The 26,742-nt window shown below is 45.7% G+C and overlaps 2 protein-coding genes across 8 annotated transcripts in view; one reads left to right on the top strand and one right to left on the bottom strand.

Moving 5' to 3' along the window:
• Positions 1-8,616, bottom strand: part of Hsd17b11 (hydroxysteroid (17-beta) dehydrogenase 11) — a 49,924-nt gene extending 41,308 nt beyond the window's left edge. Inside the window, exon 1 of one of the 4 annotated variants that reach the window (XM_006250629.5) lies at positions 8,404-8,616. The gene's annotated coding sequence lies outside the window, so the exon portion shown is untranslated. Of the gene's footprint in view, positions 1-4,637; positions 4,792-8,403 lie in introns of those variants that run through there. The other 3 variants (XM_063272893.1, XM_063272894.1, XM_006250627.5) reach the window with 3 other exon arrangements.
• Nudt9 (nudix hydrolase 9) lies at positions 8,511-26,467 on the top strand. Of its 4 annotated transcripts, none has more exons than XM_006250630.4 (8): positions 8,511-8,628; positions 12,083-12,322; positions 16,374-16,469; positions 17,720-17,806; positions 18,896-19,007; positions 20,274-20,420; positions 22,382-22,466; positions 26,042-26,467. In XM_006250630.4, the coding sequence occupies exons 2-8, from the start codon at positions 12,126-12,128 to the stop codon at positions 26,218-26,220; spliced, it is 903 nt and encodes a 300-aa protein (XP_006250692.1). In that variant the 5' UTR covers positions 8,511-8,628; positions 12,083-12,125; the 3' UTR covers positions 26,221-26,467. The 4 variants fall into 4 exon arrangements, with proteins under 4 accessions (XP_006250692.1, XP_006250693.1, XP_017454652.1 ...); XM_006250631.5 differs by having other exon boundaries at positions 8,585-8,669; NM_001006991.1 differs by lacking the exon at positions 8,511-8,628 and adding an exon at positions 8,738-8,938.
• The last annotated feature ends 275 nt before the right edge of the window (positions 26,468-26,742 follow it).

The raw sequence follows: 26,742 nt of genomic DNA, 5'->3' as shown, positions 1-26,742 counted from the left end.
TTGTTGGACTTGACCTGTCCTGGAAGTTCTAGGTTCTTTTCTTCTACCCTAAACATACCCATCCCAGCCCTTGAGATCTTGCCCTTTTTTTTACTCGGACCCACTTTGACACTTAGGAAAAGTGCATTCATTTTTGAACTTCAACTACCTTTAGAACTAAACATTAGGCCTGCACTTTAGTTCAATGTACTACATGTTGAGTATATAAGGTGTTTAAATGGTGATAAAAACCTCAAAAATTTGGTATATTTTGGGGTTGTTGATTGGCTGAACCATTTCTAAGCCAGTCAACTTTACTCCTTAGCCTAATGACTTCTCCGATCATTGGAGAGCCAATGCCACCCACAGAAGTGGGGTTTGGTAGGGATTTTACTACTGCACTCTCTCCGTTATCATTTCTCCATTTAATCATCTGCCACGAAGTCTACACGGCTGAGTCAGAATCCTACCCCGGACAGCTCATTGTCAGGCAATTCTCATATCAAGGTCACAGCTCAGATGTCAGAAAAGCAGACCCCAAGACACTTGTGGGGGTCTTTTGAGGTGATTCTAGGTTTGAATGGTTCTAGGGCGATGAAAGCAGGAGCTGTGAAACAGGGAAAGCCAAAGCCAAGGACTGCAGAGTTGTGCTGATCACGCATGATGATGTAGGAGGTTGAGACTTGTGATTCTGATGAGTCATTCATACTATGTCACTTCGTACTTTCCAGAAGGGCAGAAGGTCTCTAGTATAATCATACTGGGTCCTTGTAGGGTGTATCTTACAACCCTGGCATCAGAAAATCCCTATGGCAGATAGAGATGGTATCCAGGTGAGTTTGGTGTGTTGTAAGTTTAGACACGAGCAGAACTGATTATGGCAGCAATTACTGGATGTAATTGATAAGAGAACATGTGATAAGAGAACATGGTTGACATAGCAATCAAGGAGGAGAGTGTCGTAAAATGAAGTTTTAAAACTAAGCCAAGGCCAGAGTATGCAAGATCTTACAAGCTATAGTAATTTGATTTCATTTTAAAAAATTGTATGTATATTGCTGTGTGCATGTGGAGGACAACTCTGTGCAGCTGGTTTTCCTTCCACCTTTACATAGGTTCTGGAGATTGAAATCCGATTATCAGGGTCATGTGGCAAGCACTTTTCCAGCTCTTATGTGAATTCTAAGTACATCTGAAATCATTAAGGGGGCGGGTGTGGGGGTCGGAAAGATGGTTCAGCTGTTTCTCAGATCCCTTATGGTGACTCACAGCTCTAGTTCCAGGGGATTTGCTGTCCTCTTCTGGCTTCCATGGGCACTGCATGTACCTGGTGCACTTACATACATGGAAGAAATGATCACAGGAGAGCAAGGAAAAGCTGTTGGTGGGTTTGAATAGAGTGACTGAGGTTTGAAAGAGTGAAAATGAATCTAAGCAATAGGATTTGCTAATGTCTTACAAGTGGAAATTAGACAATAGGAGTCTTCCAGGATAATTCTTGGGTATTCACATAGGTTATATACTACACGTGGCTTGTGGCTTCATTTAACTGTACATACTCAAAATAACTGAAGTGGTCCCAGTCTTTTTTGAAATACGTCTTGCTGTTTAGACCCAGCTGCCCTCAATATCATGATCTTCTTGCTTCAGACTTGTGGTTGCTGGAAACACAGGCACATGTTCCAAGCCTGGCTTCATCACTTAGTTTTTAGTTGATCTTAATGTATTGATGGGAGTTTCCTTATGGAGCACACACTACAGGGAACACTATTATAAACAAAATTCATGCATATTTGTTTCCAACTAGCTGCTTAAATAAGTTTATTTCATGTAAAAATGTTGATGAAAAACCTTGAAAAGTACTTATTTTCAATGACAAAAGCACATTTCCTGAAATCTCTTTCTTGCAACACATAGCAACACACTGTAAACATGAACAAGTCTGTCTTGTTGAACAGTAACTCTGAGATAAACCAAAGCTGTTTGTTTAGTTGCAGAGTGTTTCTTGGGCTCTCTGAACATCCTTGATGTGTCCCATCTTAGAATGCTGTGTAACTGAGAAAATGCTTGTTTCTTGGCATGGTAGACTAAGGATTTGCTTTTTGGTTTCTGCATTGCTTAAGTATATACAAATAGAATATACTTATTAAAATTTATTCTACTCAACTATGAATGCTGGAGACAATGTTGTATGATATGCTGCAGTGCAAGTTAGAAAAACTGAGGGGGAGAGTACTCTACAGGCACACACTATTGGTTAGGAAGACTCTGGGGGAGGGTACTTTACAGGCACACACTATTGGTTAGGAAGACTCTGGGGGAGGGTACCCTACAGACACACACTATTGGTTAGGAAGACTCTGGGGGTGGGTACCCTACAGGCACACACTATTGGTTAGGAAGACTCTGGGGGAGGGTACCCTACAGGCACACACTATTGGTTAGGAAGACTCTGGGGGTGGGTACCCTACAGGCACACACTATTGGTTAGGAAGACTCTGGGGGAGGGTACCCTACAGGCACACACTATTGGTTAGGAAGACTCTGGGGGTGGGTACCCTACAGGCACACACTATTGGTTAGGAAGACTCTGAGGAAAGGGGTATTGTATAGCCACATTGTACTTGCAATGTACTGACAAGAATAATCTTGCAGCTGCCCTACTAGATTATTTTTTTATTAGTAGCACTTTTATTATTTATTTTTATGTATGGATGTTTTGCCTGTATGCATGTCTGTGCACCATGTACCTATCTGGTGCCCTAGGAGGTCAGAAGGTGGCTTTGGATCCCTCCAGACTGGAGTTACAGATAGCTGTCTGTGACTATGGGGTGCTGGGGAATAGAACTCAGCTCCTCCAGAAAAGGAACCAGTTCTCTTAACCTCAGCCCTCTCTCCGGCAATGTCCTAGCAGATTCTTTAAGGAACAGAGGGAAAGAGGGAACTCATTTTCTGAGCACTTAATGTGCTGCATCTTTTGCAGCACAAGCGGTTCAAGGCTTTTTTCTATATCATGTCTAGTGATCGTTACTCTTCCTTAAGGTCTCACATCAAGTGTTGCTTCTTAGAGCCAACCTTCCCAGCCATGACGGCTCTCTCATCATCACCCCCATCCCCACCAGAGCAGCACGACTCTTTAGTTAGGACACACGTCATACTTGAGGCTTGGTATTTATTCGTGTGACTAAGATTTTCTTTTTAAACCACTGTCTATCCCCTCACTAACCCACTGGTTTGTAAGGACAGCCTGATTACTAATGTGACTGATTTTGCTCCATTTATATCTATAATCTGCTATAGTGCTTATAGAAACAAAGTATTTCATAGTGAACACACACATATTTAGTTAGGAATCGAAGCTTATAGTTATTCAGATCTAAATTTGAATCATGGTATAGTAAGCGCAAACACTATCCCCCAATGTATTAGGCTTAAATTCCACGAACCTGTAAATATTAACTGATGGAAGTCACAGCTTTCACGAGTGTGATTAAGGATGTTGATTTGGGGCTCGTGAGATGGCTCAGTGGTTAAGAGCACTGACTGCTCTTTCAGAGGTCCTGAGTTCAATTCCCAGCAACCACATGATGGCTCACAACCATCTGTAATGAGATCTGAGGCCCCCTTCTGGTATGTCTAAAGACAGTAACAGTGTACTTATATATAATAAATCTAAAAAAAAAAAAAAAAAAGGATGTTGAGGTTGAGATGGGCTTGTTACCCTGGATTGCAGGATGGAAAAGGCAGAAGAAGCAGGGTCTGGAGTCATGTGACCACAAGCCATGGAATGCTAGTAGCTACAAGGACCTAGAGACTTTCCTGAAGAGCCTCCTGAGAATGAGGGCCTGCTGCCATCTTGAATTTGGAATGATGAAACTGATTACTGAGTTTTAGAATTGTGAGAGAATACATATCACACTCAGATTACCGATTTGTTACGGCTACGAAAGAAAATGAACACTCCGGCCCTTTTCAAACTATTAGACATGCTGAACGAACCTGGACAAGTTACCTAAGTACAACTTGGTGCTGAGTCTGTATCCTTCCCTCCTGCTCCCCACATCCTCCACAGGGAAAACCACAGCCGAAGCCCTAGAGAATGAATGAGGTAGCATGGACGTGGCATGGTCGATTGTAGACATGATATTGGAAGTGCTTGAAAGGCAAAGTTACTGGGACTTTCATCAGGCATTTTATGAACTGTCAGGCTTGGTTCTCAGAGCTCCACTGTGTGGACTGTCACAGCTCCTCACTTCACAGGTGGAGAAGCAGACACAGGGAGGTTAAACAGTTTGCTCAAATTGTGTAATCAAATGAATAATACCACGGGAGTAATTTTTTGAAATATTCTAGATGAGTTTTTAAAATATTCTCATATCCCACTGCCTGATGCACTCTCTCCATTGAAATAATAGTTTCAGTGTTTCAGAGGGGAAGAAAGATATGAATTAGAACAAAGGCTTGACTGTCAAATGGGATTTTCAAATTTCTAGCACAGGATTAATCTTGAAAGCCAAGCTTTGTTAATTGAGAGTTTAAAAAAATTCTTTCATCTCCCATTAACTTACCAAAAAGCAGAACCTGTGGGCTGAAGCTAAAAGAACACAGGAGCAAGAGGAAAGTTTTCACTAGTGGGGGTGAAGGGGGAAGCGTCTGACCTGGTTGATGATGCTAGATGGAAGTGAGAGTGAGTGACGCATCAAGAAAGCAGTCATCGTTCCCAGGAGGACCATGTTTAAGTCTGGCTCCCAGAATGCGGTGCTACCGAGAGCTGGTGGAACCTCTGGGAGGCAGGCCTGTTGGAAGATGGTTTGGACACTGCCCTTCAAGGGGTATTAGGACCTTGGCCCCGGTCCCTTCTTGTTTCACATCCTGGCCACAAAGTGACCAGTTTGTTTGTACTCTGCAAACAGCGTGCTGCTTGGGTACAAGCCCAAGAGCAACAGGGCCAACCAGCCATGGGAAACCATGTCCCCAACTAGACCGTCCTGCATGTTCATGTATCTCATCGAGATCATGGAAAACTGACTACCAGGTACTCAGCCCCACCATGATAATTTCTGTTTATCCAGTTTCAATTTCTGTTTTTCTTGACTGCACCTACTATGAAGCTCTAACTGGCCTAGACCCAGCTGGCCTTGAACTCAGATCGCCTGCCTCTGCTTCTGGCTCTTCTTGGATTAAAAGCAACACTGCCACTCCCAGCCACTTCTCTAGTTTGTGAAGACTAAATCTGTGGGTCTTAGTGGCTTTTACAGCATGGGCATCTAGAAAAACCTTACCAGATGTTTCACTCTCATGTGACACGTCTGCCATACATACATACATACATACATACATACATACATACATACATACATACATACATATGATCTCCAACCATAATTTAGCCAAGTAGAAATTTGTAATTTGTTTTCCTCTGTTCTTCTTGAAGGTTGTCCAGGCTTGAGATTTCCTTCTTATTATACCTTACTCGGCACAGCTTCTGACAGGATAGAGCTGCCCCTTTCCCAGCAGGGATAAAGAAAGTACTTGTGAAGCAAGTCAGGCCCCCTCTCTCACCATGGAAACCTCAAGTTTTCACAAGATCCACACAGCAAATTTACACCTTAATCTCACTGACCACAAAGGGCCACGGGGCAGCAGGGAGTGTAGGAAAGATGATGTTTTACTGTAGGTATTTTCCACGGGAACCACAGCTGGGAAGTCGTTGGTGTCCACCCAGGTTTCCCTCTCAGCCTCTCTGCAGCTTAACCCCTGCTTACCATGCTTCACTGTGCCCACCTTCCTCTTGTTAACAGGCAAGCTCTTTCCTAGCCCAGAGCGGATGGCTCTTAGATGGCCTGTTCTTCTCCCAGCTTGTCCAGTGGCTAGCCACTTCATATCCTTCCATCTCTGCTAACCGTTTCGGTCTCAGGAAAGCTTCAGACATGTCTTTTATAATGGACAGTGATCCTTTCTCAATCAGTAACTTCCACCCACAGGAGAGTATCTATTCCTTTGTAGGGCCTCCCTTAGCTCACCCCTTCTCCTCTGGCTGGTCTTTCTCTTCTCTTCTCCTTTCTCGAGGCAGCATAGCCTCTGGATTGTGCTATGTGGTTCAAGGATGATCTTGGGTTTCTGATCTCCTGCTTGAGGATTATAAGATGATCACCGGGCATCTCCAGGGCTTTGTGCACTCTAATAACTTAGCTACATGTCCAGCCGCTGAGCACTTCCCCTAGTCTGATGTTACTACTAGTTATTGTTCATTCCCCTCTAGGAGAGGGCTTTGTGATACAGGGACTCTCTATGTAGCCCTGGCTGTTCTGGAACTCCCCATGTAGGCCAGGCTGGCCTCGAACTTGCAGAGGTACATCTGTCTCTGCCTCTGGAGTGCTGGAGTGCCACCATGCTCGGCTTGGTATTTATTTTTTAAATACAGTTTTTTCTTTTTATGGATAAAGTTTTCTATGTGGCCAGGCTGGCTTTGAACTTCTGATCCCTCTGCCCCAGCTTCCTGAGAGCTGGAATTTACATTCATAAGCTACTAGGATCTGCTTTCAATTGCACATTGAACTGATGTTCCTAGAAAAAGTCACGACTACATTAATATTCTATAGGGCTGGTTAACTGCTTAGGAATCAATCACTGTGAAGAGTTGAAATTACAGGTCCAGAGTCAAATTGTCTTGGGTTATCTATCTAAAGAGCTATTTATTGCCTTCTGTGTGACTATTACATAAACCCCATTTTAATGCATAAACAGACTCTATTCCAAAGATCAGATAACATATGATGTCTTAATTAGAGGATTTCACTGATTTGCTGTAACCTGTTTCCATTCATGTATTTAAAATGTCTTAATTTATGACTCTGTTCTTTTGCTACTGAAACTTAAACTTGTTACCGCTAGGAACATGATATTTGGGGTAATCTAAATCTGTGTTCCTGGGGCCAGAGGAATTCATATTTTGCTCCAGAAGAAACTAAGACCCTTTGCAGTGAGAACTATGCTTTTTTTTTTTAACGTCAACAATTCGTTAAGAAAAATGCTATCTGAAAGAGCGGCCAACGATAAATAATGCCTGAGTTACAGAGATGGCTCAGCAGTTAAGAGCACTGGCTTGCTTCTCTTCCAGAGGACCTGGGTTCAAATCCTAGCACCTATACAATGGTGCACAGCTAGCTGCCTGTAGCTCCAGTCCTCCTCTGGACTATGTGGGAACTAACGACCTGGGGTGCACAGATATTCAGGCAAACCCCCTATACACTTAAAAGTAAATACATCTTGGAAAAAAAAAGCTTGTATAAGATATTAGTAAAAGTCACAAGGAAATTGTTTACTGGATACACTGCTTTAAGAAAGCCTACATTATGGACTGGACTCAGAAAAGTAGAAGGCCAGGGGATAATGCTGAAGGATCTACGGTGTTCATGGGTGTGCTGACGGCTAGGACTGGGACATATGGGTTCTTAATTGTTATTTGTTCAGAGGAGAAATAAACTCGTCTCTCAGGACAGGAGCAGTGGAGCAAGCTGAAGACATCCATCTCTGGAAGGGGCTGGAGCCCGAGGTGATTTATCTTCCTGAGTGCTCTTACCTCAAAGAACACCTGTCATATCTCTAGGAAACTGTGGGGTGGTAGGCTTGCGCCCCAAAGTGCAGAGAAATAAAAGGTATAATATTTACTTTGTAGGTAGTTACCTATAAGTAACCAGGTTTGGGTTAGGGGTGGGAGAAAATTTAGGTTTTTCTAAACGGGTATTTTAAGGGGTGTAGCATAGTCTGGAAAGCAATGCCCTAAAGTATTGTAAACCGTTACGGCAGAGTCGTTTCTTCTTTGTTTCTTCTTGTTGTCCCATCCCAAGATGGATTTCAGAATACAGTTAGTATTTGATTGATCTGGCTTTAAGAGCCAGTGCCTTACCGTGTGTTTTGAAAGGCCAAAGTTGACGATAGACTTAAAACTTAGAATTTGTGTCACCGACAAATAAAAATTTGTGTCACCGACAAATAAACCAACGAAAGCTGGAGTGCAAGCCGCCTTTACCACTTTCAACCTGATTAACTTCAGTCCTTCGTTATTATCCAGACCGCGTGCTAATTTCACAGCTCGTCTAGAAGTTTTGGCTTTGGGGTTCAAGAGTGGGACACTGAGGCCAGCTGTCCTTTTGGACAAGAGGCTTATCAGAGATACACCACGGACAGCAGCGTGATGAAGGGGACTCTGGGGAGCTCAGAGTGCGTTCCAGGGTTGGGGTCCCTCCTTATGGGTTCCGGGGGGAGCGGTCACATGACTGACCGGATCACCTGACTGATGGGAAGCCCACAGTTATTGCTCACAGGCGGTCTCTGAATCCGCTATGTGGGCAAGTTTCAAAAAGCAAGCCAACATTACTTCTGGAAACCAAACCACCGTGTTTCATGAATCGCCCAAACCACCTTGTTTCACCGACCGCCACTGACTCATTCTACGTCTTCTCAAACTTCGCACCGCTCACGTGACTCCGTACCGCCTTCCTCTCCTGGAAACACGTGGTCGCAGCGTCCGTCACATCACACCCCTGACCCTCCTTCCGCTCCGCCTCAGTGTTCTCGGTCTCCGCGTCCAGCCGCGCGCCTCAGCATTTCCGTGCGCCTGCGCAGACGGAGAGGCTGGGCACACAGGTTGGTTTGCGGCGTCGCCGTAAAGCGCTGTCGCGCGCCGGGTACGTCGTGGGGCTGCGGGCGCCGCTGGCTGTCGGCGTCCGGCGCTGGGGGGAAGCGCGGCGGGGTCCTAGTGCCCGCTGGTTGCTGGTGTGAGGCTCGCGGCGGGGCTCCCGGCGAGGTCGGACACCTCAGACCCCTCGCCGGCCGCTCGCCTGGCGCCGATGGCTGGCCGCTCCCTGGGGAAGGCGGTAGCCACCGTGTCGCTCTCGGTGGCCCTCGCGTCCGTAACTGTCCGGTCCTCAGGCTGCCGCGCCATCCCCGCACCCAGGTACCCCGTTTCTAGGATGGGCTGCGGCTCCCAGATCTCGGGTGGACCTGCGATCCCCTCCTTCCTTTCCCAAAGGTTATGTAGGCTGTGCTGGCGTAGTCAATTTTGGAAAACCCAATAGCAAGGACCCTCCTCGATCTCTGAGTTTCGAATTTGTCCTTCTAGATAAAGGCGCCAACGTTAATTCAGAGATCGCCAGAGTTTAAAGAGCATTTGTGGCGTGTCGCCCTGTGCTAGGGGTGATACTGAATCCATATAATGGAAACATGTATACTGTTAATCTGCGTAGCAGACAGTGCTTTCTGTGCGCTGTCTATTGGCTTTTGGATAGACTGGAAATTGTGTGTGCCAGTGCCTGGGGACTGGGAACCTCGCTCTTTCCCTTCTCTCCTGAGCAAGGTGGCCACAACTTTATTTCCTAGTGACTTGGAAAGTTTGTAAGCCTGGTTCTGTTAAGTTCTCTGACACCAGTGTCTGTTTTCCTTAAAACTCGTACACCCACGCCTCAAACTTGACTTTATCCAGGAGGCAAAACTCACCAAGCTTCAGTTCGAAGGGGAAAGAGGTCAGTTCCCTGGTTCTTTGGTCGGTGTGTGAGACCGAATTTGAAATTTCTGTGGGCTCTCCTAACAGGAGTGACATCTTCCTTCATTTTTTTGATAGTAGAATTACTTTTCCTTTGGTTTGTAGGCCCCACGGTTCCATCCGTTTTCTGCCTTCCTGACAATGCTTAAAAACCCCTTAATCAGAGTGTCCTCTCTCTGATGGTGTGAGTTAACTTCCTTTTATACATCTTCAGTGGGGTTTGTGGAGGGAAGAACTTCCAGCTCTCTGGAAATCACCAATGGCATTCCCCCCCCCCACCCCACCTCCGATTGTTACCAGAACAGTGTAAAGCTGTTTGGAGTTTATTCTTTAGTAAGACAGGGAAAGAAACTCTTAAAGTAGTATATCAAGAACCGAAACTGCATATTCCAAAGAACAGCCCAAAGCTGAGTCAACAAGTACGAGTTGAGTGCTTGCTGATCTAATATTGTAAAACATCTGGGGAGAAACTAGAGACATGTAATTTCAAGAGTTTTGTGACTACCGTTTCCTTTAGGGGTGTGGCCCCTCATGGATTGGCCACATTCCACACCCAGGACTATGTAGGTAGCACTAATTAGACTGTCTAAAAAGGCTATCTAAAAAGAAACAGAAGGAGCCACTAGAGGGCTGGAGAAATAGCTCATCAGTTAAGAGCTCTGGTGGACTTGTGGGTGGTCCCCGTTCATTCTCAGCTCTCAAGTTAGGTATAAACTCCTGCTCCATTGCTATCCCCTTGCCCTCCTGCAGGGCCCCATGCACGAACACATACATAAAGTCAAAAATAAAATATAAAAATGTAGGAGAACATGACTGCTGGGTGGGAATCTGGGAGGAGTTGGGTGTATGATCAAAATACAATTATGTGTACACACACACACACATACACACACATGTCTCCAGTGTGAGGCATCTATATGTATAGAATTCTCTAAGAATAAGTGAATAAAAATATATTAAAAACAATTTTGTGACTAACAGTGAAGGGAAACCCAGGGCAGTACAATAGTTTTGCGGTGAGAATTTGTGATTTACCTAGTTTCAAAAATCTTTATTAGTAAAAACTGGAAAGTCAGGTTACCTACCGGCTCTCAACAGGTTTTATCAGTGGCATAAGCTTGTTCATGCGCTCACATGTACGTGTTACCTAAACATTAAGCAGAGGTGCAACAGGAAATACTAGACATTTCCAGAGCAAGGATTTGTGTGGGTCAGATGAGTATTTCCAGCGCTTCGAAAAGTGCTTTGCAGGTGTACACTTATCTCTTATGAATTATAGTATTGAAGATTTTCTTCAGTTCGTAGCAGCATGCAGATATTGGATCTCTTTCTATCTATCTTTCTTTTCCTTTTTTTCTTTCTTTTTCTTTTTTTCTTTCTTTCTTTTTCTTTTGCCAGTCTTAGGGAACTGGTATTTGCTTCGTAAGATGCATGTTATTAATTTCCTAACTCCTATCTGTTGATTGCACAGTCCTGTAATACAATAAAAAATATTTAGGCTCTGTATATGTGCACAGTAAGTATTCTTGTTCCAATAGCCAGCACTGTCTCATATTAGAGAGCAGATGTAAATGGATTAGCACGTCTCTGTGGGGAAGACGCATAGTCTGCATATATTTTACTGTTTATTTTTTAAATATTTATGGGTGGTGTGTGTGTGTGTGTGTGTGTGTGTGTGTGTGTAGCAGCTGGAGGTTGATGTTGGACAAGGTCTTAGTCCCTTGTCATGATGGGGTCTCCTCCTGAACCTAGAGCTCACCTATGGGCTAGGCTGGCTGGTTATTGATCTTTCTCTGCCTACTCTATCTCCAGTGTTGTGGTGACAGATGTGTGCTTGCAGTTCCAGTGTCTGTGTTGGTGCTGGGGCCCCAACCTCAGTCCCTCACACTTGCGTGGCAAGCATTTTTCGGAGTTAGCTCTCCAGTCGAGAGTTAGCTAATTTTAAAAATCTTCATATTTGAAAAACCTTTTGTGGATATTACATGTTCTTAACTTGAACTTTTTGATTTGAAGAAAAAAAAAGTGTTTGTCTTGTATTTTAGAGCTTGTTTGGAGGTTCTAGTAGGGGAGCGCAGCTACTCGTATACCCTTGACCGAAGACTGGTCCTCCTCTATTCGGGGAAGGTCATCCTCTTCGACCGAGCGCGCAGCTTCGGGAGGGACGCACATGGAGCGGTGAGGGAGGAAGGGGACACCCGCCTAGCCAGCCAGATCAGCCGAATCGACCCTGGCGATCAATGGGGTGACAGATGTCGCAGCCAGATCGCCCTCACATCCTGTCTTGTATTTTAATGCTCCTGTGCCTGGTGTATAGGAGTGCAGGTGTCCTCAGAGGTCAGAGGCCTTAGATACACTGGAGTTGAGTTATAGGTGGTTGGAAATCACACTTGAGTCCTCTGGAAGAACAATTACACACATGTAATCATCTATTATTTTCCTCTTTTTACAAGTTTTTGAGATTGAAAAATGTCCTGCTTCTAGGATATTTGAACTTGGCTCTTTAATTCATATATTTTTGGAATGTCTATAAGATGTCTTTTTTTCTTTCCCTTTCCTTAGAAACCCATTTCCATCCTGTGGGTTTCACCTTAAAGCCAACATCATGTCTGGTTCTAATGGTGTCAAAGACAATTCCCACAACAAGGCCCGGACATCTCCTTACCCAGGTTCAAAAGTCGAGCGAAGCAAGGTTCCCAATGAGAAGGTGGGCTGGCTTGTTGAGTGGCAGGACTACAACCCAGTGGAGTACACCGCGGTCTCTGTGTTGGCTGGACCCCAGTGGGCAGACCCTCAGATCAGGTGAGCAGATAAGTGGGTGGCTGGTTCTAAGACTGATGGAAAGTCAGGGTTTTAAGTTATCATTTGATATTTGAAAAAATCGCTTTGTTCCATGCTGGGTGTTTTTCCAAGTCCATTTCTACATTTGCTTGAATTTTCCCAAACCGACCAGTCCATGCTTGTTTAATCTTCGCCATGTTTTGTGAGGACTTCCCCTAATGGGCGAATCTATTTTGGTTTGAAATCGCTGCTGTTGTTTCGGAGTGATGACAAGTGGCGGCCTCTGATTTTACATGTTCTAGTTGGGTTAACAGTGCCCCTCTGTTGTTTCTGACAGAGCTGGGCTGACATCTGAGGTTGTGAAAACACTTGTCAGATTCTCTTCCAGATTACCAGAACCCGATGACGGGCACGGGAGCGTGGAGAGATAGGAGAGAGAGTGAGAGCTGGGTGTCCCTGCGAGAGCCGGACTGCTTCATAGTTTAGGATTACATTCCCTTTTATTCTCTTTCCAGCTTTGCCGAGCTACGGTGTACAAAAGTTATATGGATATGACATACAGCCCAGAGGTTTGGTTCACGCATCACTGTGAAATGATTACCACAGTAAAACACTTAACACAGCCATCTCTAGCCCGTAGGCTTCTCCTGCAGTGAGGACATTCGAGCTCTGTCTTCAGCAAGCTTCAGGTGCTACCCTCAGTACCAGCTGTGGTCACTGCCGGGGCAGCAGCCCTCCCACGGAACCAAAACCCTATGCCTTTTCAGAAGTGTCATCCCATTTCCCCTGCCTTTATGTCTCGTGTAAGCGACAAATATAACACCATAGTAGAATTATTTTCTTTTAGAGCTGGAGAGTGAGCTCAGTAGTCGGGAGGACTTGCCGCTCCTGTGGAGGACCAGTTTTGGTTCCCGGCTCTCACATGGTGGTGTTCAGTTATTCATAATGCCAGCTTCAGGGCTCTAACTCCCTCTTCCGACCTCCATGGGCACCAGACACCCACATGGTGCACATAATAAATGCAGGCAAAGCGCTCAGCCTGAAATCAGCCTAAACGTCATTCTTTTTTTTTTTTTTTTTTGGTTCTTTTTTTTCGGAGCTGGGGACCGAACCCAGGGCCTTGTGCTTCCTAGGTAAGCGCTCTACCACTGAGCTAAATCCCCAGCCCTGCCTAAACGTCATTCTTAAAAGTTATCTATTCACTCGAATTATTTGAATTATTTTAGTTTACTTTTTTTTTGTGCCAGGCATTGATAGGCATCTACCACTAAGGTAAATTCTCAGCCTACGTTTGTATTTAGCTCACGTGTAAAGACATAAGACTGCACGTATTGATGTTCTGATGCACGTACACATTTGAATCGGCGTAAACAACCATAGCCTTCTCCTCAGACATCCTTTCTTTAAGTTGGAAGCATTCCGCATCATTTCTTCTAGCCTTTTGCAATAGTCCATGGCTGCTCTGATGTCACTCTAGTGTATAATTTCTTCTAGCCTTTTGCAATAGTCCATGGCTGCTCTGACGTCACTCTAGTGTATAGTACTGCTGGGACCCTAAACCTTGTGTAAGTAAGTATTCCTCAGTGCCCATTGAGTAGGCTGCCTCCACGCTGCCCTCAGCCTCCATGAGATCAGATTTGTAGGTTCTACAATATTGAGACCACACGATGATAACATTTTCTTTTTTGATGCACTCACTATGAGCCAGTCACTATATAACATTTTTAGAACATCGTTTCTATTTTCATAATCTGGGAGGCAGACCGTCTGTTGGTCTGACATGTTAGGCTGGGGAGATTGCTCAGTGGGTAAAGTGTTTGCTGTGAAAGCAGCTGGGCTCTAGCACCAATGGAAGAAGCCAGGAGGGATGGCATGGGCTTGCAGCCCTAGTGCTGGAGAAGCAGGGTTGTGGGATTCCAGAGCTTGGCCAGCAGCCCAGCATGTTTGGCCAGTTCCAAGCCAGTAAGAGGCTCTTCAATGAGTAGATGAGAATCCTGAGACTGAACTCCTTCGAGGTTGACCCCCTACGGCCCCACACTTACAATAAGAATCAAAGCAGTTGAGTGAGGTAGATGTTAGGAGGGTGCTAACTACTGGCCAGGAAGAGGAAGTGATTGAGGTAGGTGTTGGGAGGGTGTTAACTACTGGCCAGGAAGAGGAAATGATTGAGGTAGGTGTTAGGAGGGTGCTAACTACTGACCAGGAAGAGGAAGTGATTGAGGTAGGTGTTAGGAGGGTGCTAACTACTGGCCAGGAAGCGGAAGTAGACGACTGGATAACCAGCAGCTCCCTACATAGAGTCCATAGGGAGAGTGAGTTCTGCTGTCTTGTGGCATAGAGGGCGTTACTGTTCACAGTGCTTTGTTATATATGCTGCAAAGAGCTAGAGAAGAGAAAAGAGAGAAAGCTCTCCATGTAAAGAAATGGCAACTGTGAAGGAGATGTAAGTGCTCATGGCTAATGTGGACAGCACATCAAAATCACACTTTTATGTGTATCGGATCACCCCTCTGTACCCATAGTATTCACAGTGATTGTGTATCAATTAAAAAGTCAGAAAGCAAGCAGCACTGTTTTCTGTGCTGACGGTTGGGGTGTATAACTCCTCGGAGCAGAGCCCCAGGCCTCCCTCATACAGTCTATCAAGAACTGTATGTACATATGTAAACGTGTCCGTGTCGGGGTGGTCAGAGTGAGGGCTGAGTGCAGGTGATGGACAGGAGTCACAAAAGAGCATATGCAGCTACTCTTTGCACGTTTGTTCTAATTCTCATGGATTTTTTTATTTTTTATTTTTTGGCTTGGGTGGTAGATAAGTACATAAAATATATTTGATACAGAAAGTGTAAATGTAATATAAAAATTCACAGCTTCGGGATTGGGGATTTGGCTCAGTGGTAGAGCGCTTGCCTAGCAAGCGCAAGGCCCTGGGTTTGGTCCCCAGCTCCAAAAAAAAAGAATAGAAAAAAAAAATTCACAGCTTCTGTTCTGAGTGCCTCTGCCAACTATATAGAGATTCATTGAGTTGTGTGGGTTCTGGGTCTATTTGCAAGGGTGGTTTTGTTTTGTTTTGTTTTGTTGTTTGGGTTTTTGGGTTTTTTGTTCTTTTTTTTAAACTCTGTGGTTTTTTTTTAAAGATTTATTTATCATTATACTGTAATTACATTCATATTATTATATGAGTCCATTGTAGCTGTCTTCAGCCACAGCAGAAGAGGGCATTACAGATGGTTGTGAGCCACCTTGTGGTTACTGGGATTTGAACACAGGACCTCTGGAAGAGCAGTCAGTGCTCTTAACCACTGAGTCATCTCTCCAGCCCTGTTTGTTTATTTTTCAAGGCAGGGTTTCTGAGTGTGTATCCCTGGGTGCCCTGGAACTCACTCTGTAGACCAGGCTGGCCTCAAAGTCAGAGATCCCCTTGTCTCTGCCTCCCAAGCAGAGACTAAAGGTGTGTGCCGTGCCTGGCCTCTTTGCAAGTTTGTTAATACTGTTTATTAACAAAGTGTTCCTGCTGAGGCAACATAAGTGCTCATTCTGAAGTGTGCAGGTGCAGCCTAGGAAACATGCAGTTCAGGCCAGCATCTCCAGCATTTCCAGAGGATCATGTCTGTTTACGTATCATATTTCTTTTACAATTGATGGGATAAAGTCACTTCTTATGAATTTTGATAATATGGATGTTTGACAGCATTAACCAATATGCACTAAATTAAAGTGATTAATGTTGCTTTGGAACAGTAGAGATACCACAGTGTTCAGAGAAGTCTTGAGTTTGGAACTGTGTGGGGGCCAGCAGTGGCCACAGTGTGCCCACAGATGGGTCTGTGTTGGTGACATTTTTGCTTGTGTGGGAGGGGCTTCCATTCTTCTTTCAAGAGGCACAACACGGCTCATAACACTGCATCTTTTTCTGCTTGGGTCTTTTCTGATTGAGTAAGGTGATTTGAAATCAGACCTCAGTGCTATGAGCTTTTGCTATTTCTATGTTTGTGATGAAGAGCGGTGAGCTGTTGCTGAGCTGTGGCTGATCTTTAACCGTTGCTCTATCGAATTGTCATTCTCATTGCAGCGAGAGTAGCTTCTCTCCCAGATTTAATGAGAAGGACGGGCATGTGGAGAGGAAGAGCCAGAACGGCCTGTACGAGATTGAGAACGGGAGGCCCAGGTAGGCGCTGGGCGGAGGGACGGCGGCTCTGAGGGAAGGAAGGTGCTGGGCAGAGGGACGGTGGCTCTGAGGGAAGGAAGGTGCCGGCCTTCAGAGCATGGCTGTAAGGGCCAGGCGCGGCCCGGAACTTACACATGTGAAGTAATCGCATGTGCACTGAGCTTGGACTGGGAAGGAATGTTAGCAGTCTGCATACAACTAGTAAGTGCTAGACACAGGAATTAAAGAGGTTTCACAATTTTACCTTGAAGGTTGAAGTAATTAATTTAATAAATTATAAAAAGGATTGAAATGTATGTTTTCATTGGTTATTTATTATATGAACTCATGGGTAAAGGAAGAATTTATGCAAACATGAGCCATGGAAGACTAAAATTAAAGCTTTGTTGAGTGGGGTGAGATTGCCCAGTAGGTAAGGTCTGGGACAAGGCTGCCTGCCCGCCCGCCCGCCTGCCCATCCGCCTATAGAGGATCCCTGGGCTCACATGGTTGAGGGAGATGTGGACTCCTATAGCTTGTTCTCCAATAGACACAGACACAGACACACACAGACACACACAGACACACAGACACACGCACACACAGACACACACAGACACACACGCACACACAGACACACACACACATACACACGTAATTCAAAAGACAAGTAAAACCCAGTAATGTTAACATCAAGGCTCCTGTGGCTCACCTCCCATTCCTGTCCTGTGATTTTGAAAGAAAAAAATTATTGTCAGTTATCCTGGTGACTTAAAAGAAATGCTTGAGATTTTAGTACAAAACATACAAGAAGTCACTCAGTTTTATCAGCAGTAAAAATCATGGGTGTGAGCGCCTTGTGGACTAGATTAAGAAGTTAGTTGCAGGCTGGGAAGATGGCCTGTTGGATAAAGCTCTCAGACAGGCTTAGAGACAGGAGTTTGGGCACCCAGAGCCCATAGGGGAGCTGGGCAGGCATGCTGGCTCCTGTAGTCTTAGGACTCAAGAAAGGAGCAGAGATGGGTAAGCTGGCTGGCTAGCTAGGGTGCTGGAGACGGGCTGATGGCCCCTCCCTCACTAAGCTGGAGAGCTGTTGATACGGACACTGCAGGCCAAATGTCATACTCTTGCCTACACATGTGTACACTCACACCTGCCCACACACATTCACATGCGTGTACACAGGTACAGGCTGTGTCAAGCTAGACTTTTAAAAGTGAATGTATTATTTCATTGATTGCATGGTGGTCTTTTGTCCTTTTCTACCCTAGAAATCCTGCAGGGAGGACAGGACTAGTTGGCCGGGGTCTTCTGGGGAGATGGGGCCCAAATCATGCAGCAGATCCTATTATAACCAGGTAAACACTGGGTGAGACGTTTCAGTAGCAAAGAGCTGAGTGATCAAAAAAATGCAGACGTCAGCGCTCGCTCTCTCTCTCTCTCCCCCTCTCCCTCTCCTTGTGTGTATGTGTGTGTGTGTGTGTATGTATGTCTCTCTCTTTCTCTCTCTCTGTGTCTTTCTCTGTCTTTCTCTCTGTCTCTCTCTCTCTCTCTGTCTCTGTGTGTGTGTGTATGTGTCTGTCTGTCTCTGTGTGTGTGTGTGTGTGTGTGTGTGTGTAGAACTATATGTTTGTTCTATAAGAACACAGGACTCTATGTGAAACCATAATGCTGTGCTATACGGACAACCTGTAGTTGCGGCTCAGTGTTGTGGCTTACGCTTGTAGTTCCCGTATTGAGACAGGAGAATTGCTATGAATTTGAGGCCTGTCTGAAACCTTCAAACTCAGTCCTCAGCAGTCAGTTAATCAAGCTGTGGTTTTGTGTTGCGGGTGTACACCAAGCATTGTCTCCCAAGCGTGTCCAGCTTGGTGTGCAGAAGCTACATGGTGTGGCCCAGCATAACACGGTACCCTCGCTTAAAACATGGGGTGATTGGGGCAGGGGTGGAGTTACCGAGAGCCCGTTTCTCAGACATGAGTTTGTGAATGACAAAGCCGTGTTGCGGTGTCAATGTTTGAACACACCCGGCAGACGTTTATTAAAGCATCTGGGCTTTCTCAGCTCCGAGGAGGTACATTAGAGTATAAACAGTATAAGAATCAAGACTTTGGCCACTGAACAGCTGTGGCTTCCTGTAGAAGGTTGCAAACTTGGTATATGGAACATGCAGTGTGACTAAGTACAGTCATGCATTGCTCAGCACTGGAGACTAGTTCCAAGAACTGAATCATTGGGCAATTTCCTCACTGTCTGCCTGTCACACTGTGTACTTATACTAGATGACACAGGCCCATCAGTCAGTGCGTCTCTCGATGAGAGAGACTTACTGAATGAACAGCCTGTGAGTCCGCTGGAGTAACGTGCTTGGTGTTCTCTAGAAAACCTGTTTGTTGATAATGGCAGTTGGGAAGGCATGACTGGCTGTTCTGTGTTCCTGCCCACAGGTGGAAGAGGGACGAGAGCGGGAACAAGATCACACACCCTGTCTCTGGGAAATGCATCTTGCAGTTCGTCGCCATCAAAAGGAAAGACTGCGGAGAGTGGGCGATCCCAGGGGTGAGCATGGCGCCCCCTGCTGGTGCTGCTGGTGCTGTCAGTGCTCGCTGCTTGCTGCTTGCTGGGAGGCTCCCTCATGAGGAGCCTGCTCCCTCCAGCTCCCCGACACCAACCTTAGGATGATAGTCTAAGGCTCGCAGGATTCCAGGACAATTCTGGTGTCTTTGGAAGGAGCAGGAGGTTTGGCTAGACTGAGGCCCGTGTTCTGTCCTGTGTACTTGCTGCTGGGTGAGCCCAGGTGCTCATCCTTCATATGAAGGTAGCCATGGAGAGCGAGCCCTCGAATATTTGGCCTATGGTTGGCTTCATTGTGTCAGGTCCATCTACTACTCTGAACTCAGTTTTATGCTTTTAGTATTACTTGTTGAATTCTCACAGTTTTCAAACATAATGAAATGATGACGCTTTTTACCCTGCTGTGGGCAAGGATGTGTTTCTCTTTGTGGTGTAAAACCAGGATGAGTTACAGGCTGTAGCTGGCTGATCCAGTGTAGGCTGGTTTCCATGAGCTGGGTCAGCCAGCTTCGCTCACACGACCATGATTGCATGGCTTTTATTTCCATTCAAAATTCCGGTCACGGGAGCAGCTACAGTAGCTGCTGTATCCCGAGACCTGTTGGTCTCCTTGACTGACTCTGCCTTCATGGGTTAATGCTGTAGGCCGTGAGGTATGGCAGCCACATGAACACGCAGCCCTGCCTTCGGGCACGTTTCAGTGGGAAAGGCAGACAGTGTGGTGAGATGAGTGAACAGTGCTGGTAGCTGGTAAAAGAAAACTGAAGGGAAGTAAAAGATGATTTAGGGGACGTGACATTTAAGTGACATCCCAAAGGAAGTGAAGGAGTTGTTTCTATGGAGAGTCGCATGGGTTCTGGGCAGAAACATTTTGGATAAACCTAACAGCAGTGAGGCAGCCCTCAGAAGGGAGTGCATTCTGCTGAAGGGGCCATTGGCTGCAATGAACTACAAGAGCCGTTGTGCTGTTTCCTTGCTCCCAGGCCTTGTACTTTGAGTTTGGAAAGCATCAGGAAGTGACATTGCCTGGCCCAGTTTGCCATAGGCTAACCCTGGACCAATTACTGTGGCCCAGTGTATGAGTTGCCTTTCTTGGCTGCTTCAGCTGGAAACTGAGGTTTTAAGCAGTGCTTCTCAGAAGGGTAAGGGTAACTGTTGTGTGCAAATACAATAAGACATGTTTGTTGTACCACTCAGTAAATATGTGTGGAGTGGGCCAAAGCTCACCACTTCTCAAAAATGTGACTGCAGGGGATGGTGGACCCCGGAGAGAAGATCAGTGCCACACTGAAAAGGGAGTTTGGTGAGGAAGCCCTGAACTCGTTACAGAAGTCCAGTGCGGAGAAGAGGGAGATCGAGGAGAAGCTGCACGCACTCTTCAGCCAGGAGCATCTTGTGGTAAGGAGCGCCTGCTCAGTCAGGCTCAGTCAGGCTCAGTCAGGCTCAGTCAGGCTCAGTCAGGCTCAGTCAGGCTCAGTCAGTCAGGCTCAGTCAGGCTCAGTCAGGCTCAGTCAGGCTCAGTCGGGCTCAGTCGGGCTCAGTCGGGCTCAGTCAGGCTCAGTCGGGCTCACTCAGGCTCAGTCGGGCTCAGTCAGGCTCAGTCAGTCAGGCTCAGTCAGGCTCTGTTAGGCTCAGTCAGGCTCAGTCAGGCTCAGTCAGGCTCTGTCAGGCTCAGTCAGGCTCAGTCAGGCTCAGTCAGGCTCAGTCAGGCTCAGTCGGGCTCAGTCAGGCTCAGTCAGGCTCAGTCAGTCAGGCTCAGTCAGGCTCAGTCAGTCAGGCTCAGTCGGGCTCAGTCGGGCTCAGTCGAGTGGGGCCTTGGGATCTGCTCACAGCACCTTTGCTGAAGGGTTATAGCCTGGCCTTAGCCCACGTGGTCATTTACTGCTGCCCTCCCCACCCTCTTTTTCTTAGCTGAGGGCTGACCTTGCCGTGATAGACACACAGGCTATTTTCTTACACACTGAGAATCCATTAAACAGACCTCATTGTTTACAAAAGTCCAGCTTGCTGTGAAAAGCCCTTTACATTATAGGTTTATTTGTTTTTATTGCTAATCATTTAAGGTTTATGTCTATATGCCTATATTGTTTATATACTCTGTGTCAGTAAAAGGAAACACCACAGAAAGCCTGGGGCGTCAATAATGAAATGACAGAGTCTCTCTTCTTTTTGACTGTCATTTGGTTTGCTTTGTTTTTCTCCCAAAATAGGGATCTCTTACCTTTGTTGTGTTTTTAGGGTTGTACACAAAGCTCAGCTTGGTTAAGTATTTGCTGTGTGCCTAGATTGTCTTTGTGTGTGTGTGTGTGTGTGTGTGTGTGTGTGTGTGTGTGTCTGTCTGTCTGTCTGTCTGTCTGTCTGTCTATGTAAGGTTGAGGAGAAAGACTAAAGCTTTTGTTCTCGGGTGCCATTTTCTTTGCTTTTGAGACAGAGATCTCATTGGTTAGGCCTGGTTGACAGATGGTCGAAGCCCCAGGGATCCATGGTCTCCCTGGGCTTGCCCAGCATTTGCCCTGAGCTCTCTGTGACCCAGTACTGGGTCTCCTAATCCATTCCTCAGCCTCCCAAGGGGACCTTGTGTTTTCATGTCTTCCCACGTTTGTGTTGAATGACTAGATCTAGTTTTTTTTTTCCGGTATCAATAAGCTTTAAATTTAAATTTTTAGATTTATCTATATATTATCTAGGGTTTTCAAGAACAATGTACCTTTCAGTATATGAAGTCATAATCACAGGAATTATTAAAATACAAAAATGTTTATCTTATGGAACCTTTACAGAAAGTATGGCTCAGATTGACTCCTCAGTTGCCCTTGGTGTTGTCGGACGTGGGCCTCCAGTACACTGTGAATGCTCCACCACTGAGCTACGCCCCAGGGCCTCACAAACTGTGTGTTCCTGAGGACTCTGTGAATTTTAAAACTGCCTCAAAAGAGAACATTGCACCCTGAGAAATATAAACATGTCTATGAAACTATGTTATGGATTCTGTGCCATATATATTAAGGTTTATTTATGTATGTGTGTACACTGTCCCTGTCTTCAGACACACCAGAAGAGGGCATCGGATCCCATTACAGATGGTTGTGAGCCACCATGTGGTTGCTGGGATTTGAACTCAGGACCTCTGGAAGAGCAGTCGGTGCTCTTAACCACTGAGCCATCTCTCCAGCACCCATTTATATTAATCTATAAGCATTTTTTTTTTTTGTGGTAAAAACATGTGATATAGCAGAAACTCTTAGCCATTTAACTGTCAGTTCAGTAGTGTGATGTGTGCAGCAGAGTATTTACAAGTGTCACCCAGGGAAGGAAGCTCGTCCGTCTCCCCTCACTCTGGCCTCCCCTCTTGCAAACAGATATATAAGGGCTATGTCGACGACCCTCGGAACACTGACAACGCATGGATGGAGACTGAGGCAGTGAACTACCATGATGAGACAGGTAATTTTATACTTAACTATGACTGGACCTCGAGGACCAGCTGAAGCCGAGACGTCTGTTAGGACAGCATCAGATCTAGAGTTTAACATATATATTTATGGCAGGTTTATTGAAAAGCTGCTTTTAGGCCCCAAGGATTGAGGCTAGGGAAGTCACTGCAGGGAGAGGGGACAAGAGAAAAAGAGGGAAAAGACAGCGTGCAGAGAGAGAAGAAGGGGGAGAGAGAAAAAACAAATACAGCTTTTTAAATCGATCACCTGTTGAGCTTAAGGTCGCATCTGCAGGTGAAGTTGTTGGTATTAAGAGTCCTTGGGACGAAGCTGTCAGCGTTTATCAGCAGTGACTAAAGTCTTCCATGCATTGGTAGCATGTGAAGTTAAGGCCGGGTTAGCCTGAGTAACGCAGTGTAAGCCCAGCAGTTAGTTAGAGCAGTCACTGCAAAAGCAGGTGAGACTCTGCGTGGGGCAGTTGGTGATGGGGAAGAAACGGCCTTTGCATTTACCTTGCTGTACGACCCTCCCTGTGCTGTGGCCTTGGGCTTGCCATGCATGTAATAAGTGTGTGTGTTGAGTGCACGCTTTTCCTGATCTCTAGGTTTAAGAATTATCAGGAGACTGTCACTATGGGAGAGAAGGAGCCACTGTCTTCAGAATGATTAAGATCTTCACACATCAGCCGATGCACAGAAGGTCCTTTCTTGCTAGGCTGAGTGTCTGAAGCATTTGGCACTCCTTTGTAGAGGAGTGAAACAAGACCGACTGCAGAGGACTCCCAGCTCCTCTGGCTCTTTGCGGAGTTGCCCAATCTTATGCTAATCACTTGTCCTCATTGGGCAGCCAGCACTTGGGAGGTCTCCTTTCTCTCGGCCTTTCCTCGGCCTTGGGAAACTCCAGCACCATCTCCTTTCTCTCTGCAGCAGTTCCAAGAAGATACTGAGTTCATTCCTTAGTACAAGAACATAGAAGATGTGTGCAATGGAGTTTAGAATGGGGCCTTCCCAGCTTTACTGGGCACAATCCATTATTTAACTGTGAGGCTCAAAACAGATGACCTTTCCCCCGAGATGAAGGTGCACTATGTATCCGATGCATGGTTGACCTTTCTTTCTCTGTAAGAAGAAAATTCTTTGCTCATAAGTTTTAATGTGTTTGCTTTGCCTGTGTAGATTGGTCATGGTTTATCTAACAAAAGGAATTAGGGCAAGTAGCGTAGAGCTGTACAAGTTTTTCTGCCTGGTGGTATGCTCCGCTGACTTAGCTCTCGGCCATAGCTGTAGGCGCTAGGCCTGTCCCTCATCTCACTGATCTGTCCTCCCCGCACCTCTGGGCATCTGTAAGAGACCCCTTGGTAAGAGCTAAGGTGTGTTCCTCCTTCGGTCCAATCCCTGTTGGTAAAAGAATTGCTCACGAGGGCATCGAACGTATGTTTCAGATTGGTTGCTGTCCCCTCTCCCTGCTGTAGGGGATTTTCTGCCTGAGGGGTGGGTATGTCCAGTGACTCATGTTCTCTGCTGGATCTGAGAACTCTGTTTTCAGTTCAGCTTTCTTCTTGTGAGAGACGCGGCTGTTGAACTCTGCGTCTCAGATATTAAACAGTTTTGTTTTGAGTGGTAGGTCAAGTGGTCGGAGGAGTAAAAGGAAGTCCAGATATCATTGGTTCAGATAGAACACGGGATGCTGGGGCTGCCCTGAGGTAACAGCTTCGTAATGGCTGTGGAGGGCCGGGGGCGGGTGGTGGTGCTGGGGACTGCAGTGCGGATAGACGTAGAGCATGGATGCCAGCCTGGCACTCAGTGCCTGTTGCCAAAACTTTATCTTCTAAGGAGGGCTTTTGCCGTCTTACTGCAATGGTGATTTTTACTTAGGTAGAGTAATTGAAACTGACTTAGAGAATAGATGTAAAGACACAGTAAACTACCAGCTTTAACTAGCATCTCTCTCCTTGGCGTCTTCAGGCGCTGTGGATTTACAGTGAATAGATAAGAAAGTGCTAAACTGCATGTTCTGTTTCTTGTTTGACGTTTCACTTAAAAACACATCCTGGGCACTGTTTGCTGACAGCGTCCCTGAGCTCCAGCACTGTTTGTTTCTTTGTTCTTGTTCTTGTTTTGAGATAGTCTTGTCACATAGCCCAGGCTGTCCTGAGCTCACTGTATAGCCCAGGCTGGCCATGAACTCATGGGCAGTCCTGCCTTTGACTCCCAAACACTGGGATTACAGTTCTGGACGATGATGTGAGCTCAGTCATCTCCATGCTAATGAGTGTGGCACCCCATTGCACATCACGGCCATGTCCTTAACCTGTTTCATAAAGGTGAAAAGTTTGATTCTGCTCATTTTAAAGAATGAAAGATGTAATGGCCCTGCCGTAAGAGCACGGGCTGCTTGTCCTGAGGACCCAGGTTCAATTCCCAGTGCCTTCTTCTAGCCTCTTCCAGCACCTGGTACACATGTGGTACACAAACATACATGCAGGCAAAACACCCATACACATAAAAATAAATAAAAATTACAGAAGGCAGTATATGATACTAAATGTTTATATACACACATAAAGCACACACATGTTTATATGCACACATAAAGCAACACATGTTTATATAAACACTTAAAGCACACACATGTTTATATACATACACACATATGTTTATATGCACACATAAAGCCACACATGATTATATACATACACACATAAAGCACACACGTGTGCTGCCTTGAATACTTTTCTCTCTGTCTCCTCTGGTTAAGTTTTTGAGACAGAGTGTCATTATGTAGCCTAGGCTGGCTCGGAGCTGACATCAGTACTTCTGCCTCAGTCCTTGGGCCGCTGGCATTGCTGCTGTAAGCTGCCACTCCCTGTTCACTGGGACTCATTTCCAGTGTTTGGGATGTTACCCAGAGCTTCATGTTTGGTAGGCAGGCACTGGCCACTGAGCTGAGTCCTAGACCTGTAAACCCCCCATCTATCAGGGCCTGCAGCAGAGTCTGGTGCATAGGGCATCCTGACACCTATTGAGTAAGTGGGAGAATTCATTCTCTAAAACACTGGGTAAACACCACCATCTGACCTGCAGGGATAGCCATTTACATTTCTAGCAATGGTGACATTTATAAACAGTAAATTCAATTGTAGATATATTATATTTTATAGTTTGCTGTTTGCCATCCAATTACATAGCATAAGACCTCAAAGTGAGTTAGAAATTTGCTTTTAGGCTTTTTATATTTAACTCTGTAATCCTGGAGGTTAGTGAGTTTCATATAAAATGGTAGCTCACTCACTCTCTCTCTTTCTCTCTCTCTCTCTCTCTCTCTCTCTCTCTCTCCTGTCTAAGGAGAAACACTTTTGTATTGGTACACTTTCATCAAATATTTAGTTATAGTTCAGGCATTTTGGAATATTCCATTTTTTAATTCTTTGGCCACTAATAATGATGATTTAATCTTATTTTTAGTAAGACTATTTGAAGATTCAGAATTACATTAAAAATGGAATAAACAGTCCTGCCTTATCTTTATTTATTATTTATTCATTTACTTACTTTTTATTTTTGGTGCTGTGTCTTTGGAACCTAGGGGAGACGATGGACAACCTCACGCTGGAGGCTGGAGATGATGCGGGGAAGGTGAAGTGGGTGGACATCAGCGACCAGCTCAAGCTGTATGCCAGTCACTCACAGTTCATCAAACTCGTGGCAGAGAAGCGAGATGCCCACTGGAGCGAGGACTGTGCTGCTGACAGCCACGGGCTATAGCCTGTCCCCGCGAGCCAGCCGGCAGGGGCTGCGCTGCAGAAGCAGTGCTGCAGAACTGACACTCAAAGGCCGCCTGGAAATGCTTGCAACAAGGCGAGGTGCCTGAACCGATGAGGAACACTGAAGTTCCGCCTTCTCCTCAAGAGATTAGAGACTGTCGTTTTGTATATATTTAAGCATGTCTGAACAAAATTTAAATAACTAACGTTCTTTGAAAAGTTGTAGTTGCAATAAATATAAAACCCCACTGCTGGTGACTTGTGTTTCTGGTTCTTATGGTTAGCTTTTCCCACTGTCCTTAGAGGCAGTGACGTCCTGCTGAACTGGGCTTCCCTTGGAGGGTGCCCCCTTACGAGCAGTTAATGGCCCACCTGATTCCCTTAAACTTTGCTTCATGATGTTCCGTGTGCATGCAGTGCCTGAAGAGGCCAGAAGAGGGCACTGGATCCCCTGGAACTAGATCTGCAGATGCTTGTGGGCCTCCGTGCATGTGAGCCTTCACGCTTGTGCTGGGAGCCAAAC

Source organism: Rattus norvegicus, chromosome 14 (genome assembly GCF_036323735.1).
Source record: "Rattus norvegicus strain BN/NHsdMcwi chromosome 14, GRCr8, whole genome shotgun sequence".
Taxonomy (NCBI): domain Eukaryota; kingdom Metazoa; phylum Chordata; class Mammalia; order Rodentia; family Muridae; genus Rattus; species Rattus norvegicus.
Note: the sequence above shows the minus strand (reverse complement) of the source record. Positions and strands in the feature narration are given on the sequence as shown.

Bases quoted from the DNA above. Each gene is read 5' to 3' on its own strand.
- Nudt9 (NM_001006991.1), top strand. From the start codon at position 8,832: ATGGCTGGCCGCTCCCTGGGGAAGGCGGTAGCCACCGTGTCGCTCTCG. The intron at 16,470-17,719 runs GTAGGCGCTGGG...TTTCTACCCTAG, and splicing joins ATTGAGAACGGGAGGCCCAG to AAATCCTGCAGGGAGGACAG. The intron at 17,807-18,895 runs GTAAACACTGGG...TCCTGCCCACAG, and splicing joins GCAGATCCTATTATAACCAG to GTGGAAGAGGGACGAGAGCG.